Raw genomic sequence first — 20395 nt, 5'->3', positions numbered from 1 at the left:
GTTCAGGAAATCCTAGCATGCCTGGTTTGTTGTTTGTTTCCAGCTTGAATGAGGTTTGTGCAGACAATTAGAATTGTCTTTTTGTTCCAATGGGTTATACAGGAAAGAAACAGGAAATCTTGATGAAAGCTTGGGCTTTACAGGATATTTGTGTGAGTGTTTAGCCCATGTGTTTGAAGTTTTTCTCTCCACATCTGCCCACTTTATGCCTGCATTCTGGCTAAAATATTTTAAAATACCATTTTGCTTTTTTCACTTCATTTCAGTTCCTGGCATGATGCTTTCCCTATGGGAAGGGGCTCAAAAATAAAAACCGAATAAGGAAACTAACAACCAAAAAAGCACAAGTCATTCATTTCCTCTGGATGGCAATTCTCTCATTAAAAAATGGGAGATTAGGTCAGATAAGTGCTTCTAAACTTTTCCACCAAAGTACCCCTGGTAGCAGTGAAAATGAATAGCACCCCTCTAGGGGATCTGAGGGCATAGCCTGAAGCAGCCTCTGCAAGCTGGAGGTTTCTTTGAAATGTCCTATTTTATCTTAAAAATTCATGAGAACTTTGCATTTTACAAAACAGGAAAGTCTCTGTTTGTTTTAATATGATTGTTACCTCAATAGTAAAACTGCTTCGCTTTCCCACAAAATAATCAAGTGACTCCGACCTTCCAGGAAGCATGTATGCAGCTTCACACACACCCTGGCACTGGCTCACTATCCCAGGGAACACCTACCTCAGTTTGAGTGTAGACAAAGGCCTGGTGGATGAGCATCTACATCCCATTCCAGTGTGAGTTGCTATAACCATAATATTTACTATTTCACATTTTATAGAAAAGTCGAACAAAATAATAGAAAGCTTATCACACACAAAACTGCAGCTGAGAAGGCAGGTGGAAGCCCTGAAGAAGGACATCCAGCTAGACAAGTATGTAAGCATACAAGTCAGTGGTGGAGTCAGGGATGTCTCCATCTGTCACGATACATACACACACGGGCTGAGGGTCTACTCAGGCAGATGAACAGAAAGATCACAGAACCCTGGATTCGAAAGGGATCTTAGTGATAGGACAGCCCCACGAATGCACAGCCTCCCCCTACAACACCCCCAACAGCTACTTCAACACTCAGGCTGGGGAACTTACTTTCTCACAAGATAAACCACTGAGCATTTGCCTAATTCTTTAGGAAAGAATGACTTTGAAATGAGTCAAAATATGCCTCCCAGTGTTATCTACACATGGGTTCAATTTCTGTCTCCTGGAACTGCAAGGGGAGTCTGTTTAGAGTGGAGCATGGCTCCAGTTCAGGCTTGATTCTGTCATCTGTTAAGTGTGTGGGACACTGGACAGGTTACTTAAGAGGATGCGCTGCAGTTTCTACAACTGGAAGATGGGAAAAATACGTAATAGTCTCTGCCTCGCAAGACCACTGTGAGGAGGGACGTGGCTGAGTTCACACAGAGCATTCAGAAGTGGGCCGTGGCCCCGAGCAGGTCTACTAACTGCTGGCTACTGGGATATTCCCATACAGACCAATCCTACTATTTCCTAGATGACTGATTTTGAATTTAAGAATAAATATGGCTCAGTTAAGCATCTGCCTTCAGCTCAGGTCATGATCCCGGCGTCCTGGGATGGAGCCCCACGTTGGGCTCCCTGCTCAAATGGGCACCTGCCTCTCCCTCTCTCTCTCTGCTTGTGCTCACTCTGTCAAATAAATAAATAAAATCTTTAAAAAATAATAAATAGATATGTTACTCTCCTTAGTCTTGTCTTCTCTTGCTGAAACTCCTTTAAATACTCTCACTGACATAGCTCCAAGTCTTTCTGTATTCTGGAGACTTTCATTTGAACATGCTTTTGTCAATGTCCTACTTCAAATGTGGCAACTAGAACTGACTTATTCCTTATGTGACCTGATGTGTAAACAATGTACTGGGCCCGTTACCCCATCATCCCAGGCATGTTGTTCTGTCTGCCTTGCTGCCCCTGCCCTTTATACCCCTCATATACCCTCACCCCTGCCTTGTATTTTTTGCAGATAATTTTTTAAATCTAAGCATAGGATTTTATATTCAATCCTAATAAATTTAATCATCTTAATTTCAGCTGTTTAAAGCTTCAGAGTACTGATTTTCATGTCCCACGTGTTAACTACTCCTCTGAACTCTGGGGAAGCAGGGAACATTACCTCTGTATCATCATCCAGTGATGGCCCTTTGACCTACCACTTAGCCACATAACTGCACCAATATCTAAACCATTTTTTCCATACTGACTTCATGAAGGACCTTACCAGGTGGCTCAGTGAAGTCCAGCCATACTTTTCTTATCTACCAGCCTGACCCCCGTTCAAAAAAGGAAATGAGCTTAGTTTAATTGGCTTCATTTTTAGTGAACTTTTGCTAGCTTGTAGGGACCACAACTATATGCCTATCATTTCTCATAATAAACTTTCACAGTAAAAATCTTAACAATTTGGAGTGGTCTGGGGGACTACTTACTGTTCCAGGTAATAAAATTTTCTGCTGGAATGGATTTTAAAAAGTTGGCATATTATCACATCAATAAATATTCTCCTGGGGCACCTGGGTGGCTCAGTCAGTTAAGCGCCTGCCTTTGGCTCAGGTCCCGATCTCAGGGTCCTGGGATCAAGTCCCAAGTTGGCTCTCTGATCAATGGGAGTCCGCTACTCCCTCTCCTCCCTGCTTGTACTCTCTGGCTATCTCTATCTCTCTCACTCAAATAAATAAATAAATATTCTCCTAAAATCTATTAGCTCGTATTCCTGTGTTTGTCTTTTCCTAGTGAGTTACTGCCTAGGATCTTCAATCTCAACACCAAGTCTAATAAACAGGCCTATAGATACAGGAAGAATAAAATGGGTGAAATCACCAAGATCTGAGAGATCCTTAAGTGAGCTTTTTTTAGCTCCTGTCACACACTTGCATGACAATTGTATCATTTATCCCCTTTTCATGAAAATGAAATGCAGAAAAGTTAATGCAACAGCAGTTTCTTTCTTCCTTCCTTTCTTTCTTTCTTTTTTTTTTTTTTTTTTTTTTTTGCTGTGCCTTGTTCTGTGCTAAATTTTTTTTTTTTAATCTTTTCTGGGCAAAGTTCTTTTTTTTGTATATTTTTCTATTGGAGTTCGATTTGCCAACATTTCTTTCTTTCCTTTTTTTTTTTTTTTTTTTTGAGAGAGAGAGAAAGTGCAAGCAGGAGCAGGGGGAGGGGCAGAGAGGGAGAAGATAATCTTACGAAGGCTTCACTCCAAGCATGGAGCTCAACAGGGGACTCAGTCCCACAACCCTGAGATCATGACTTGAGCCAAAATCAAGAGTCAGATGCTCAATGAACTGAGCCACCTAGACACCCCACAGCATGTAGTTTCTATAAATAGTATCAATTCTTTAAAAAATTAATTTCTCTTATTAAGTATTTTTAGGCAAGACTATACAAAGACACAACTTTAGTAGATTTTTAAAACTATCATTCTGAGAAAAACCTTTGAAACCTACATTCTTCCAAATAAGTTTACACAAGTGTATTTTTTAAAGTTTTTATTTAAACTCTAGTTAGTTAACATATATGGTAAAATTGGTTTCAGGTGTAGAATTTGGTGATTCACACGATGTAAGTGTATTTTTAAAATAAAAACATAACTGTCACATTAAAAAAGACAGTCACAATGTGGGATCCCTGGGTGGCGCAGTGGTTTGGCGCCTGCCTTTGGCCCAGGGCGCAATCCTGGAGACCCGGGATCGAATCCCACATCGGGCTCCCGGTGCATGGAGCCTGCTTCTCCCTCTGCCTGTGTCTCTGCCTCTCTCTCTCTCTCTGTGACTATCATAAATAAAAATTTAAAAAAAAAAAATTAAAAAAAATAAAAAAGACAGTCACAATGTGTAAAGGAGGGAGTATAGAAAAAGAATCAACCATGATTCCATCACCTAAAAAATAACTAATATTATTGTTTGAATGTTTCTGTCTGAGATTAAAAATAACTGGGCCAGTGGGTATAAATACTTTTTATGACTCTTGGTAGATACTGCCAAAATCCTCTCCAAAAAGGCTGCATTAATTTAAATGTCACCAGCAATATATGAAAGTACAAATTTCACTAAACTTTTGCCAATTTTAGATGGTACATCATTGTTAATTCTAATTTGCATTTTTATTGATACTAAGGCTAAAGATGTTTCTACATGGCCATTTATTCAATTAGTTTCTTATCTGTTTCTGTCCTTTGCGAGGTCACTTATTGGGACATTAATGATCTTCTTATGATTTGTGATAATTACTTAATTTATATGCTAATTATTTTTATTTGTTACAAATTTATTAACTTCATAAGAGAATCATTCTTGGCCTATCACATTCATTGCAAAATATTATTTCCTCTTTTTTTAACTTAAAATAATTTTTATTTAGTCAAATGTTAATTTTCCATGGTGATTTTTCTTATGTATCCAACTTTAAGAAGCCAGAGATGTGCCAAAACAATCACAAAATAAATGCAAATCAGGCACTGAAGTCACTTGGCTATATCTGGTTATATATTTGCCATCAGAAGATTATCACCAAAAAGAAAATACAAATTAAAATTTTTTATTTATTTTAGAGAGCAAGAGGGAGAGACAGAGAGAAAGTGAGAGACAGAGAGAGAGAAACTGAGTGGGGAGTGGGAGGCAGAGGAAGAGAGAGAGAGAGAGGGAGGAGAGGAACAGAGGGAGAGTGAGTGAATCTCCAGCAGACACTCTGTTGATGGAGGAGCACGATTTGAGACTTGATCTCAAGACCATGAGATCATGACCAGAGCCAAAACCCAGAGTTAGACACTCAACAGACTAAGCCACATAGGCACTCCTGAAAATATAATTTTTTACACTCTCAAAGAGAATGCGTCTCCTCCTTATACTCATCCTGAAACACAATAGTTTCTGAGTCATATCTGTGTCACAGAAATGGTTTTTAACTTGTTGAGTTTCCTCTCTCCACCTGGGAGACAGAGTTGGGGTTTCCTGTTACTCCACCAATTTATTTAGAGGAACTGACAGTTCTCTTTTTTTATTTTTGCTTTTAATATTGTTTTTAATCCCCAAATCATCTCAGTTATACCTCATAACTAGAGCATAATATGCAACACTTCTTGACCTTCCTTACTATTCTTATTTATATTTGGTCATCTTATGTTCCTTCTTTCTCCCCATTTTCTACTCCAATCAATTAAACGATATAATGAATTCTATAATGTATTTCTATTATCAGCTCAATCAGAAATATAATGTAACAGAGATTGGAAGAAATAGAAGAGAAAGTTTCTGCTTCCCTGTAGACTGCACTCCACCCTGGATAAAAACAGCTCTACATGATATTTTACAATACAAGAACTGATTTAAGTGTACAGAATAATGAGATGATTAATGCTGTAATTTCAGAGAAGGAAGAACTGGGTGTGGGCCAAAAAGGTCCTGTGACATTGTAGGGAAGTGTAGGAGCAGGAAGCAAGTCTTGAAGGATGGGTGTGATTTGCATAGACAGAATAGAGCAAAACGCAGATAATGCAAATAACAAAGAAGGACCGATTTGCGAACTTTAAACCATCACTATGAAAGTAACTCAGGTATATTTACAAACATTTTAAAATTAAAAGAGCGACAACAACATAACAGCCATAAGGTTACATACATGTCAGATCAGAATTCCTTTTCATGGAACTCAACTGAGCCCCTAATTGCTATCACTTAGGAGAGGGATTAAAATTCAGTAATCATTACGAGATTATTAGTTTTTGATGTAGTAGCCACTTAATAAGGACTTGAAAATATAAAAATGAAAAAATTATTCAGGTTTTCAGAATAAAAAGGTTCAAATACTGTCTTTAAGGAAAAAAGTTTCTTGGGATCCCTGGGTGGCACAGCAGTTTAGCGCCTGCCTTTGGCCCAGGGCGCGATCCTGGAGACCCGGGATCGAATCCCACATCGGGCTCCCGGTGTATGGAGCCTGCTTCTCCCTCTGCCTGTGTCTCTGTCTCTCTGTCTCTCTCTGTCTCTCTCTCTCTCTGTGACTATAATACATAAAAAAAAAAAAAAAAAAAATTTAAAAAGAAAAAAAGTTTCTTAACTTAGTAATTAAGCTAATTAACATTTTTCCAGATGTTTAAGGAAACAAGGCAAGCAAATTAAACAAATAAGTAAAAATTAATAACCACCTTGAATATTCCAAGAATTAGCAGGAATACAGTTTAGAAAAGATGAAAATAAAACTTTTTTTATTAGGTAAACAAGATGCAGATCCAAATCCAAACCTCTTAGGCTGCTCTGGATGTCCTGGTCCTAGTCCAAGCTGAGTTCTCACCCCATCTCCTACAGCTGGAACCTTCCCCTCTACATTCCTGCTGAACTTTTTCTGTCATTTTTGTTCCTTCAACACTCTCAACTTGCTCTCATCTCAGATCCTTGCACTCACTGTTCCGCTAGCCTGGAATACTATTCCTCCAAGAGACTTCATGGCTGGCTCATCCTGAGTTTTCAAGATTCTCAGCACAAGGTTCTCCTGCTCAGAGGGCTTCCCTGACCACCTGTCATTGATGGTAATCCCCCTTCCACCTCCACCCAACAAGGCCTCTGTACATACTTTCTTCCTCTTTCATTAGTCACTCTCCGAAATTATTTTGTGTTTTTTTTTAATTAATAGGCTGGCTGCTCACCAAAATGTAGCATATGTTCTATTAGCCATTCGTATGTTTTCTTTGGAGAAATGTCTGTTCATGTCTGTGTCCATTTCTTGTCTGGATTTTTTTGGTTTTTGGGTGTTGAGTTTGATAAATTCTTTGACAAGTTTCTATGACCCAGCAACTGCCCTCACTAGGTATTTACCCAAAGGATACAAACACAGTGAGTGATTCAAGGGGGCACCTGCACCCCAATGTTTATAGCAGCAATGTCCCAATAGCCAAAATATGGAAAGAGCTCAGATGTTCTTTGACAGATGAATGGATAAAGAAGACGTGGTATGTATATACAATGGAATATCAGTCATCAAAAAGAATGAAATCTTGCTATTTGCAATGATATGGATGGAACTAGAGAGTATTATGCTAAGCAAAATAAGTCATTCAGAGAAAGACAAATATAATATGATTTCACTCATATGTGGAATATAAGAAACAAAACAGATGCATATAGGAGAAAGGAAGGAAAAATAACATAAAAATAGAGAGAGGGGCAAACCATAAGAGACTCAACTCTAGGAAACAAGCTGAGGGTTGCTGGAGGGAAGACTGGTGGGGGCATGGGGTAATTGGGTGTTGGGCGTTAAGGAGGGCACATGATGGAATGAGCACTGGGTGTTATATGCAACTGATGAATCACTAAATTCTACCCCTGAAATTAATAATACACTATATATGTTAACTAAGTTTAAATTAGAAAAAAAAATTTTAAATGATTGTTAAAAAACGTAGTATATGCTCTGTGTGAAAAGGTACGTCGTCAGTTGGCTTACTGCTCTGCCCAGAGTCGGGACATGGTAGGTACCAAAAACTATTTCTTAAATAAATAAGCAACTCAGATTTATGCTCTGACAGGAACAGAAGGACTCAAGAATTACAATAAAAGTTTCAATTAAACATGCAGACTAACAAACCACTGTAATAGACTTCAGTGAAGAGCTAAAATCCTATTTCTGGATTTTACTAAAACAGATTTTATTTCAAATGATTCATATATATTGATAATAACATTCTTAGTAACATTTTCATTGTGAAGGGATTTTATCATATATCTTTTTAAGATTTCATCTTTAAGTCTCTACACCCAACGTGGGGTTCAAACTTATAGCCTCAAGATCAAGAGTTGCATACTCCACTGACTAAGCCAGCCAGGTACCTCTATAATGAAATTCTTACAAAAGAGATTATAAATGCATTTAAAAATTCAATGGCATCATCAAAATGAAAGACTAACCTGCTGTTCATATCGTTGTTTGACATCCTCCAGCTGCCATAAAAACTCCTTTGATTGCTTCTCACGAAGAGACTTGGATCTAGTTAGATCGGCCTCCACTTTTTCCATCTATAAAATTTAAAAATCAAATATTATATTTTTTAAACAAAAAATTTATTCCATGTTTTTGTAGTTTGACCATTCATTAAAATGGCAGATTTTAAACACCCCCTATGGATCATAATGGTGAATTTTAAGATGACAAGATAATGAAAGCTCTGTCAATTTATTTACATATCTTTAATAGTTTGTCAGGAAAATTAACACTGGAATATAATTGACTACATTCTGATGCTATAAAAATGGAACTGTAATGGAAATATAACTTTGAATATTCAAATATTTATTCTACAAGAATTTTTAAGGCCTTGGCATGTGCTGAATGGGAGAAAATATTTGTAAGCCATGTATCTGATAAGGGACTTGTATCAAGAATACATAAAGAATGCTTACAGCCCACTAAGAAATGGGCAATTATACTCTATATTAAAATGGGTAAAGGAACTGAAAAGATATTTCTCCAAAGAAGATATAGAAATGGCCAAAAAGCATATGAGATGATCAACATCACTGCCATTAGGCAATTTCAAATCGAAACAATAATGGCATATCACTTTGCGCCCCCTAGGATGGCTTCAATCAAGACGGATAACAGCAAGTATTGGTGAAGATGTGGAGAAATCAGAACCCTCAAACCCTGCTGCTGGGAATGTAAAATGGAAGACAGTTTGGCAGTTCCTCAAAAGGATAAACATGGTTACCATATGTGCCAGGAATTCCACTCCTGGGTGAGAAATTAAAACATCCACGCAAAAACTTACACAAATGTTTGTAGCAGCATTATTCATAATAGCCAAAAAGAGTATGAAATAACCCAGATGTTCACCAATGGATAATGGATAAACAAAACAAGGTCCATACATAGGAGTACCACTGAACCATAAGAAGGAATGAAATACTAATATGTGTTATAATATGGGGAACGTTGAAAGCACTGTGCTAAGTGAAAGGAGGCAGTCACACACAAAAGACTATGTATTATGATTCCATTTATATTAAATGTGATACAGAAGGCAAATCCATAGAAACAGCAAGTAGACTAGTGGTTGCCTAGAGTGAGAGGGAGTTGAGGGTGAGCACTGACTGCTAAAGGGTGTCAGATTTCTTTTGGATGCAATGGAAATTTAAAACTGATTGTCCTGGGGCGCTTGGGTGGTGCAGTTGGTTAAGCGACCTACTCTTGGTTTTAGCTTGTGCTGTGATCTTCAGGTCATGACACTGAGACAGGAGATGGGCTCTGCGCTCTGCATGGAGTCTGCTTCAGATTCTCACTCTCTCCCTCTCCCTCTGCACCTGCCTCTCCCTCTGCCCCTCCTGCTCATGCTCTCTCTAAAATAAACAAATCTTTTAAAAAAAATCTATTATGCTGATGGATACACAATTGTTAAGTATATTAAAAATGATTAAATTGTTACACTTATAATGAATTTCATTCCTGGTATGTGATTTATATTTTTTTTTAATTTTTTTTTAAGGAGGCTCCATGCCCAGCATGGGACTTGAATTCATAACCCTGAGATCAAGACCTGAGCTGAGATGGAGTTGGACATTTAACTGACTAAGCCACCTGGGCACCCCATATGTGAATTATATCTTAATAAAGCTGTTATCCTAAAAAAAAAATTAAAAGTCAAACACTATGCCATATCCCACAAGGCTTCCTCCAATCCCAGGTACCACTCTCAATTCATCTCTGCTACTCTATACCATCACCACCACCATTCCAGCCCATCTGCCTCTTTGCATGCCAGAGACATGCCAGAGATCCTCTGGAAGCTTCCCCTCAGAGAGTCACATGGCTTTTTTCAAAAAGTCTTAAGTTTCTGCTTAAAGGTCATCTTTGTGAAGCCTCCCTGACCACCCTATTTAAATTGCAGCCCTCCTCCTGCCCCAGTCCTCTAAGTCTCCCTTTTGCTGATCTACTGTTCCTTTTTGCCATAGGACATATCACCTTCAAGTATATAATACAATTTACTTACTCCTTCGGGCTCATTTTAATGTCTGCCTCACTCATGGTAATGTAACCCCACGTTCACTCACATATCCAAACAATTTAGCACACTGCCTGGCACCTATAGGGACCCAATAATCAAATGAAGCAGAAAAAAGACAAACCAAGTGTATATACCTAGGTTTGAGATTTGCTGAATAAACAATTTTCAACATTTAAGAGCTGCAGATTCTTAATAACATATACAAGATCATGTTGAATCTGACACTTTCTATCACATACAAAATTAGAGATAATGTATGATTGTCTTGCTCTTGCCAGATGCTCATTTATATGTGGCAAGAAATAAATGTTCTTATATATAGTAATGAAAAATCACTCCATATAAATAACATGAAAATGGCACCTTCCTAGTGCAGTTTTTCATTTGTCTTTCTTCCTCTGGTTTGACTATGTATCAGAAGTTTATGTTGTTTTTTTTTCCTGAAACAACTGTCAGTTAATATGACAATCGTCCTACCAGTGGCTACTCTATATTTATTACTCTGCTTCACTGATTGGTTGAGATGTTTCTTTTTTTAGTTGTACACCATGCTCTCTTCCAGGTTACTTTTTGGCAACTGCTAGGATTAGACACAATATGAATATCAGAGGAAATGAATCCTAAAAATGTTCCTTCAGTTTCTCATCTTAAATTTTAAAAAAATCATTCAAATGCATTTTTTCAGACATGATTAAACCTTAAGGCTCCAGGAGCAAAGATGTTAGGTGAAGAGTAGCCAGTTGCATTAGATGAGAAAATAATGCATACAGCCCCTCACTACTGCTGTCCAACAGTACATCTTGCTTCCTGCTTCTCACAGCAGGGCTGGGGTATCTAAATTATGGCATGAGATTTAGCCTAAGTATTTCTTCGTAAAATCCAAAGAGTGCAACCCTAATAACACTAAGTCATCTGCTTCCAAATTCAACAATCAGAGTTGTAAGAGTATTGATCCACAGGTAGTACAGTGGCCGAGAACACATTTACTAAGGAATTACTGAAGGACCCATACTCAAGCCCACTTTGTTGCCCTCTGTTTCTAACTCAAGACATGGGTTTCCAGTCTCTCTCTACTTCAGTGCTCTTCACATCAGACCTCCAGCAGAAGGCAGTCTGCGCTCCCTATACTCCAAAATCCTTGGCATTTCCAACATTAGCCATGTCTCGATTCAAAAAGAGCCTTTTGCTCTTTGTGCTATCTGGAAAGCCCCTTCGAGTTTTTCCCCTCGTCCAAAGTGATGGTCTTCAAGGATGACTCATCTACTCTCCTCTCTCTGAGGTGTTTTGTTTTTTTTTTTTTTAAGATTTTATTTTTATTTATTCGTGAGAGACACAGAGAGAGAGGCAGAGACAGGCAGAGGGTGAAGCAGGCTCCCTGCAGAGAGCCTGATGTGGGACTCAATCCCAGGACCCCGGGACAACAATCTGAGCCAAAGGCAGACACTCAACCACTGAGCCACCTAGGTGTCCTCTGAGGTGTTTTTTAATCCCACCAATTTACATAAGTGCCTTCCTTCTCTCTACATGCAAGGACTTAACATCTATTTCCATAGCACGCTGTGTTTTTCTCTATAATATGGAAGTGTTTCAAACGTGTGAGCTTTGTTTATTCATCTAGATCATGAGCTACTGAATAAAAGGAACTATGATTTATAATTCTTTTATATCTTAATTATGAACTAATTGGTATAGTATGCAGAATAAATATGCATTAAATCCTTAAGGATGAATAAAATAATTGCCAAAAGCAAAAGGGGATGAAAAGAAGAAAAGCTGTATCAAGGAGAGAAGATCTGGTTTATTTAGTACTTTCAAGACAGAGCTTCATATGAAGTTGATTTTAGGTTCTTATTTTATCTCGGTACAGATTGTATATTAAAAGTAAATAAGTATTTAAATAGTTAAAATACTTAGAACTTAAAATAGAAACTAAGGCCTTTATGTACTCTATGTGTGTAAAAATTCAGCACCTTCAAGAAAAAACAGAATCATCTTCTATAACCAAAAGGGATAACAATTTAAAACACATGAAAAGACCTTTTATACCTAAACATTAAGACAAATTCATAGTAAATAACTGATACAAGAAGAGGAAATGCATGTCATATTAGATGATACTGACCGAAAATGCAAGGCCCCACTCCATTTTCCTTCAACAATGTAACAAAAAAAATTTAAAGTCTTATAAAAGACTTTGTATAAAAACAGTGTTCTCAGTTGCCATAGATACAAAAGATCCTGCTTCCTCATACACCATTCCACATTCCGCTCAACTTCAAGGGTTAGGAAATGAACAACAACACTCCTTTACGGCGTAACTCTAGCTTCAAGAAAACCTAGGAGTAAAGCTTGGTGGGCAAATTAAGAGCAAAAAGGAGTTGGGTGTATTTCTGCGAATGTTTAGTGTTTAAAGAAGGAAGGGGAGGGTAGTGTTTTCCTCCTCTGGTGCCTCAGGCATTGGGTCCTTCAGCTACATGGAAAAGAAAACCCAAGAGACCATGCATGCGTAAATAACATGGGCTCTTTATGTTTTCCTTGTGCCACAAGTTCAAAAATAGGCTGCCACACTGGCAGTTCAAAGATGTCAGGGTTAGGTCTCTGCAACTCAACCTTCCTATAATAGTTGCAAAATGGCTTCTGCAGCTCTGAACATGAAGCGAAGGCCAAAGGGTCCGTATTAGCTGAGCTGAATACCCTTTGAAGGAGCTTTCCTGCAAGTTCCTGTCAATAACAAATTAATTATGCTGTTTGCCATCTCATTCACTAGAACTACATTAAAAAGTAAGCTCCATCTGCAAGGTGAGAAACTGCAGTTTTAAAACTGTGTCTAATGTTGCCCTAAATAAAATCAGGGCTCTATGAGTAAGAAAGCAGGCATGGACACCTGGTAGTCACTGTCAAAGAGGGTCGTAAGTTATTGTTTTTTTCTCTAGCAAAGTCCTCTTGTGTTATTATATTCGGAGGAATTCGACATGCACAATTCACATTATAACAAGCAGACAGTTATATACGAATATACAATTCAAAATATTTTTTGTATTTAATACATATTTAGGTAAGCTATAAAAACTAACCTTCAAGTATGTTCTGGTAGATAGATCAATCAATTGATCAGTAGATCAATAGAAACAGGCAGGAAGGCAGATAGATATAAATGGCAGAAAGACATCATTTTTCTGGGCTTGGCTAAAGACTTAGTAGGAACTAATATTCTTAGCAGGGAAAACCAGTGAATAACATTAACTGATTATACCTACAGTTCTTTTGTGAGAAAAAACCATAAGTTGATATAGGACAAACGGTATTTCTGGTATCTGTCCTGATCGATTTGTGGGAGTTGTTGATCTGCTCTGGAAATGAATTTTAGCTCCACATCTGAATTACAAATATCTTCCACTCTGAGGGAGCCTTTCCACTTTCTTAATGAGAAGTTTATTTAATTTTAATAAGGTTAAATTCAACAATATTTTGGGTTTTTATGCCTATTTGTTTCCTATTTAGAAAATCTTTCCCTAGTTCCAACTATCAAAAATGTTTCTACATTTTCTTCTGAAAGTTTTATTGTTTTACCTATCACTTGTACGTCTATAATCCTGGAATTAATTTTGTGAATGGGGTAACAGGAAAGATTTTTTTTTTTCCCCATGTGGTTACCAAGCTGACATGGTGGCATGTATTGAAATGATCATTCTTTCCCTGCTGCACTGCAGCACTTCCTTCGACCTGAGTCAGGTTGATCATGTACGTGAGAGTCTAATTTTGGGTCTCCGTTGTCTGTAACACTGATCATCCTTGTGCCCAAACCATGCTGTATTAATACTATAACTGAATATGAGTCTCAGTATCTGGTCATATATGTTGTGTTCTTCCAGATTGCCAGAGCAATTCTCAGTCCTTTGCATTTTCATATACATTTTAGAATTAGTTGCCAGTTTCTCTCATTTCCCTTCACCCCCCACCAAAAAAAACCCCAAAGGAACAAAAGAACCACTACTAACATTTTGATTTTTAGAACTATGTTGATTTTATAGATTAATGTGGGGAAAACCGACGTGTTTATGGCATTGAGTCTTTGAATCCATCAATTTATTTAGGTCTTCTTTGGTTTCTCTCAATGTTTTCCAGTTTTTAAAACAGAGGCCTTGCACGTTTTTTTGTTAGATTTATTCTTAGGTATATACGTGAAGCTTTCTCGTGCTATGGTATCTTTTCCAATTTTATTTTCTATTTGTTGGCTGCTGGTATATAGAAATAAAACTGCATTGTCTGTCTGATCTTACACTTAGTAACCTTACTAAATTCACTACTAGTAATATTTCAGTAAGTAAATATCTGAGAAATTAGCAATTACAACAAAGATGCCATAATTGCAGATAAGTGCCAAACTCACTGGGCTAGCTTAGGTGCCCTCCTCTGAGCTCTCTTACTGATCTGTTTATTCACTTATTAAATCACAAGCTTTTATGTGCTGGTCTATCATACAAGCCACAAATATGTCTAATAAACTCTGAATTCCCAGAATCAACAATGGCTGGTATAGAGCAAGTATTCATAAATTTTTTATAAATGAATGAAAAAAGAAGTCAAGTCTGTTGAATCCTTGGCCAGTAAGTCAATAAAATAATTGAGATATATTAAAAAATAATAATGTTACTATTTCACAATCAATAACACTTCTAATCAGTCAAATGCAGAAAAAAATAACATATTTTCCAGTCCAATGTCCTCAGATTTTTTTGGCTTATTTTCTGTCTGCAAAAGAGATTAGTCATTGACGAATTTTACAAGGAAAAAGCTCCACTTACTCCTCTTACATTAAGCATTTAAGGATAAAAGTTAAAATTTCTTTTAATTATTTGTTTTGCTGTTATTATTTCATTTTGGTTTTCAAAGCCAAATACTTAGACACAGTCTCTGGATGCTGTCATTTGGAATTGATGAATGACCACAATAGCTTCTTTTGAAACATTTAGATATAATTCTAGGATTTTACTTCTGCTACCTAATCTATTTAAAGACAAAATTCCAAAATCAAAAAGTAACTGAGAGAAAATGCTTCTATTTATATTGGATGTTTTATTATCTTAAAACTGGTCTAAAAAAGCCTTATTTAAAATTACATGAGCTAGCATGATCCTTAAAGGACAAGAGGACAAAGGTGTAAGTCACAGTGAATGGTTCATATGATGACTCTTTCTTTGTCTGTGATCCATTTATCCTTAATGACACAAATATATCCACATGGCATTCTTTAATTCAACAGCAATAATAGGATGATGAACTAAATTTACAATCTCTAAGAATATAAGAAACTGCTACCCAGTTTCAAATGTACGAGGAGCCAGAGTACCCTCAGCAGTCAAAAGCAATGTTTCAGAATTTTGTTTGCATGGCAAGCCAGTATGTTCTCCAAGTCCAAAGCTAGTATCATGTAGCTGATGACTGTGAAAAAAAAAAAAGGAATTAAATTTAAAGTCAGATATTTAGCAGCAAATACCATTTAACGAGGATGTATTTTCAAGGGGAGAAAAATTAACTAGAAGTCAAGTGGCTAGTGGAGGCCCCAGGAGGACCTAGCTAGCTGACATTCATGAGGTCAATTTATAAGATTAAAAAGTTTTACTTTAGGATTCCTGCCAGTACTTCAAAAAACATGGCTGTCTTTTTCAGTCATTTATTTGTTTCACAGAGAATAGGTAAATATAGAACACTCATTCTTTTAAAAATATGATTATATACATATATATGTGGAAAATTCTATCACAGTAGTACATTTTCACAATTAAAATATGTATATTTTACACAACTAATTGCTGGCAGCTAGCATTTATAATAGATTTCACCACTGGAGTAAAAATTAGGTTATTGAAGCAATCTTAAATGAGATAAAAAGTTCTTCAAAGAGAAAGGAACAGTGTGAAGCAATTTTTTTTTTAACTTTCTCTGTTCCATTTTCTCTCATGGGCCTCATTTTTGAAATAGCAATTCGCTTTCAAAAACAAACTCAAAGCTTTACTTTTTTTAATTCAAAATCTTATTGTCTGCTATCTGTAGCGGTTTCCAAATGGAAAAAGATGCCCTAAGCTCTGCTGGCTTTTGCACAAAAGATTTTAGTAAGAAGAGAAAAGAGCAGTTCAAGACAACAACAGAAAAGGAGGACTTAAAAATATACACTACAGAAAAATCTGAAAACATTATGATTCTCCAAATAAGGAATCTGCTGATTTTTTTAAAGAATTTGAGCTATATCAGATGCACACTTTTTAATTGATTCATAATCTATAATAGAGGACTTCTAATTTATCATGTTTCGACATATATATTTTACTTAACATTTGTTAAAATCTGCCAGGTAAAACCATTTGATTTGTGAATGAGCCCAGCTATAAGGATTCCATCAGAAATGATGTTCTTATTATTATACTCACATCAAAGGTGCTTTCTCTATTTCAGAAATTCAATTGCACTTGGCAAAACCATTTATGATGGAAACCGTTGGAGACTATTTCTTCAACAGAAGACCATCAAAAGAATTTCCTGTTCATCAGTTGCCATCACTGCCATTTTTCAAGAAGACTCAATCGAGCACCGCTGGGCAGATCAGATGTGATGAGGACTACTCACAAAGACAAATTACTTCCTACGTGTAGGAAGAAAGGAATCCCAGGGGCAGGCACCCAGTAGGATGCTTCATGGGATCATTTAACCAGTCTAAGTATGAGATGTGATACCTACAAGACAGGAACACTTGAACTCAACGTTCACAAGTAGGGGAGTCAAATGTGTCTGGCAGGATTGGTGATGTAAAATAGAAAACAGACCATGAACACAGCACAGAACAGTCAGACATATGAGGGTAGAACAATTAAGGGTACTTCCAGAATCAGTTCCACATATACTATTGTTCATCCCTGACCATTAGCAGTCTCACTTTGTGGCTAGGTAGGGTTCTTAATTAAACGGTTGCTGAGATGACATTATCTCCAGGGCTTTCAGTTCTGCCATACAGCTCTCAGACCACTTCATCTTAAAAAAAAAAAAAAAAAAAACCAAAATTTATCAGTTTTAAAGTATTACCATTATTATGGATTAAATTGTTTTAATTTCATTTGTAGATATTTCATTGCTATAACAGAAGTATGGCTAAATTTCATATATTGATCTCATATTCTGAAAACTTGCTTCAATCATTTATTAGTTCTTGTATTTCTTGTATGGATTTTAACCATACAGGATGATTGAGTCATCTGAAAATATGTGTACTTCTTCCTTTCCAATTTATATGTTCATTCTTTCTTTCTTCCACTTCCTTCCTTCCTTCTTCCTCCTTCCCTTTCCCTTTCTTTTTCTCTCTTTCTTTCCCCCTACCCCACTCCTTTTCTTTGTTTTGCCTTAATGCACTGGCTAGAATCTCCAATACAATACTGAACAGAGGTGGCAAAAGCAGATATGGTTTCTTTGTTCTTAGAGGAAAAGTGTTAGGCCTTTCAGCATTAAGTATAGTAGCCATAGAGTTTTCATAGATGTCCTATTAGGTTAAGTTTGCTTCTAGTCTTAATTTGCCAAGAATTCTTTTTAAATCATGAATGATATTGAACTTTTTAAAATGCTTTTTCTGCCTCTAGTGAGATGATCATGTTGTTTTGTCCTTTATTAATATGTTGCATGACATTAATTGATTTTCAAATGTTAAAACCACTTGCAGTTCCTGGAATAAATCCCATTTGGTTGTGATGTATAATCATTTTTATATGTTTCTAGATTCCATTTTCTAAAATATCATTAAGAATTTCTGTGTCTACATTCATGACAGGTAGTATTTTGTAGTTTTCTTCTAGTGTCTTTGTTTTTTTTTTTTTTTAATATTTATTTATTCAGAAAGAGAGAGAGAGAGAGAGAGCAGAGACACAGGGAGAGGGAGAAGCAGGGTCCATGCAGGGAGCCTGACGTGGGACTCAATCCCGGGCCTCCAGGATCACACCCCGGGCTGCAGGCGGTGCTAAACCGCTGCGCCACTGGGGCTGCCCTGTGTCTTTGGCTTTGATAACAGGGTACTACTGGCCTTATGAATGAACTGGAAAGTGTTCCTTCCTCCTCGATTTTCTGAAAGAGTTTTCAAAAAACTAAAATTTTCTTTACTATTTGATGGAAACCACCAGTGAAGCCATCTGGTGCTTGGTTTTTCTTTGTGAAAAGATTTTTAATTGTCAGTTAAATATAATATGACAATACAGATTTTCTATCTCTTCTTGAGATAGTTTTAGTAATTTGCATCTTTCTATGAATTTGTCCATTTCATATGAGTTTTGTAATTTGTTGGCATAAGTTTGTAAAATACCACCTTTATAATTCTTTCATTTTCTATAGGATCAGTAACGGTGTCCTCTCCTCTTTTAGTTCTCACCTTGTTAATTTGTTTCTTCTCATTTTCCCCCATCAGTCCTGCTAAAGATTTGTCAATTTTGTTGATCTTTTCAAAGAACCAACTTTTGGCTTCATTAATTTTCTCCATTTTTTTGTTTTCTACCTCTTTGCTTTCTGTAGAAATATAAAAATATTTACTATCTCCTTTCTCTCTGCTTACTTGGGCAGAAGCTTGCTTTTCTTTTTCTGGTTTCTTAAGATGAAGTTTACAGTACTGATTTGAGAATTTTCTTGTGGGATATAGATGTTTAAAGCTATAAACTTTTCTCTAAGTACTGCTTTAGCTGCATTCCATAAATTTTGATATTCTGTGTTTTTGTTTTAATTCAGTTCAGAATATTTCCTAATTTTCCTTGTAATATCTTCTCTGACCCATGAGTTATTTATAAGCATGTTATTTAATTTCCAAATATGTGGGGACTTCCCAGATTTCATATTGTTGTTTATTTCTAATTTATTTTCATTGGGGTCAAAGAACACATTTTGCATGACCTTAATCCTTTTTAAAACTATTGAGAATTGTTTTGCATCCAAGCATATCGTCTCTCTGGGGGAATGTCCCACAAGTGCCTCTATGATTACTGGGTGGAGTGAGTTAAATACCACCCACGTCTCAGACTCACTCTTGACTGGCACAATCCAAACAGATCCAACACAGCACAGCAAAGGGTTTGGAACTTAACTGAAACTGTAACCCACCCACAGAAGATGAGACAGGACTTTCACTCTGAAACAAACTGGGTTGACAATCTGCTAAAACAAAAAACTTAAGATCATCTAGACAATTCTAACCTTAGAGACTATACCAGTACAAAATTTATCAGGATTTTGAGACTCATCCATGTTGTTATGGGAATCAGTTGTTCATTCCTTTATACTACTGAGTAGTATTCCATTGTATATACTGCATCTAACTGTTCTTTCAACTTTTTTTAAAAAAGATTTTATTTACTTATTTTAAAGAGAGAGAGAGAGCAAGCGCACATGAGTGGGGAGAGAGGCTTAAGGAGAGAGAGAATCTTAAGCAGGCTCCACAATCAGCGCAGAGCCTGACACAGGGCTCAATCTCATGACCCTGAGACCATGACCTGAGCTGAAATCAAGAGTCGGGTGCTTAAATTGTTCTTTCAACTTCTTTTGTTTTTGTTTTTGTTTTTTTTGTTCTTTCAACTTCTGAGAAACACTTGGGTTGTTCAAGTTTGGGGCTATTGTGAATAAAACTGCTGTCAGCATTTGTGTACAAGTCTTTATCTGGGTATGTCTTCATTTCTCTTGGTTAAGCACATAGGATGGAATGACTGACAAATGGTCACGGAATGCTTAACTTTTTAAGAAATTGGCACTTTTCCCACCGGCAGTATGCAACAGCTCCATGTGACTGCATCTTCACCAACACTCCGCATTATCAACCAATCTTATAATTTTAATCTAGTAAGCATATATAGTGGCATTTCATTTGATTTTAATTTCCCTGATGATTGATAATATTGAACATCTTTCATGTGCTTATTAGTCATTTGTATATCTTTTTTCTGTAAGGTATCCAAAATTTTGCCTATTTTTAACTGGGTTGTTTGTCTTTTTATTATTGAGTTGTAAGATTTCTTTTATATTTTAGATACAAGTTCTAGGAAATATTTGTGAATCTCTTCTTCCATTCTCTGGCTTGCCTTATTTCTTTTTGTTGTTTTTTTAATGGTGTCTTTCAAAGAGCAAAAGTTTTTAATTTTGGTGAAGTGGAATGTTGTGATTTTAATTGAAATTTAATTTCTGGTTTTATTGCACTGTGGTAAAAAATATGTGCTCTCTGTCATGTCAAGTGTTAGAAACATATTGAGTGTTTCTTTATGGTCTACTGAGTTTTATAACTCTTCCAAGGGAGTAGGAATTAAATTTGTCACATTTGAA

The 20395-nt window shown here is 36.5% G+C and overlaps 1 protein-coding gene across 1 annotated transcript in view; it reads right to left on the bottom strand.

Moving 5' to 3' along the window:
• Window positions 1–20395, bottom strand: part of CEP112 (centrosomal protein 112) — a 398072-nt gene that overhangs the window by 220009 nt on the left and 157668 nt on the right. Inside the window, exon 19 of the mRNA XM_041725032.1 lies at window positions 7971–8078. Coding sequence (XP_041580966.1) covers window positions 7971–8078 — 108 coding nt within the window. The remainder of the gene's footprint in view (window positions 1–7970; window positions 8079–20395) is intronic.

This window comes from Vulpes lagopus, chromosome 12 (assembly GCF_018345385.1).
Source record: "Vulpes lagopus strain Blue_001 chromosome 12, ASM1834538v1, whole genome shotgun sequence".
Taxonomy (NCBI): domain Eukaryota; kingdom Metazoa; phylum Chordata; class Mammalia; order Carnivora; family Canidae; genus Vulpes; species Vulpes lagopus.
The sequence above is the reverse complement of the archived record's forward strand: the minus strand, read 5'-3'. Positions and strand labels throughout refer to the sequence as shown.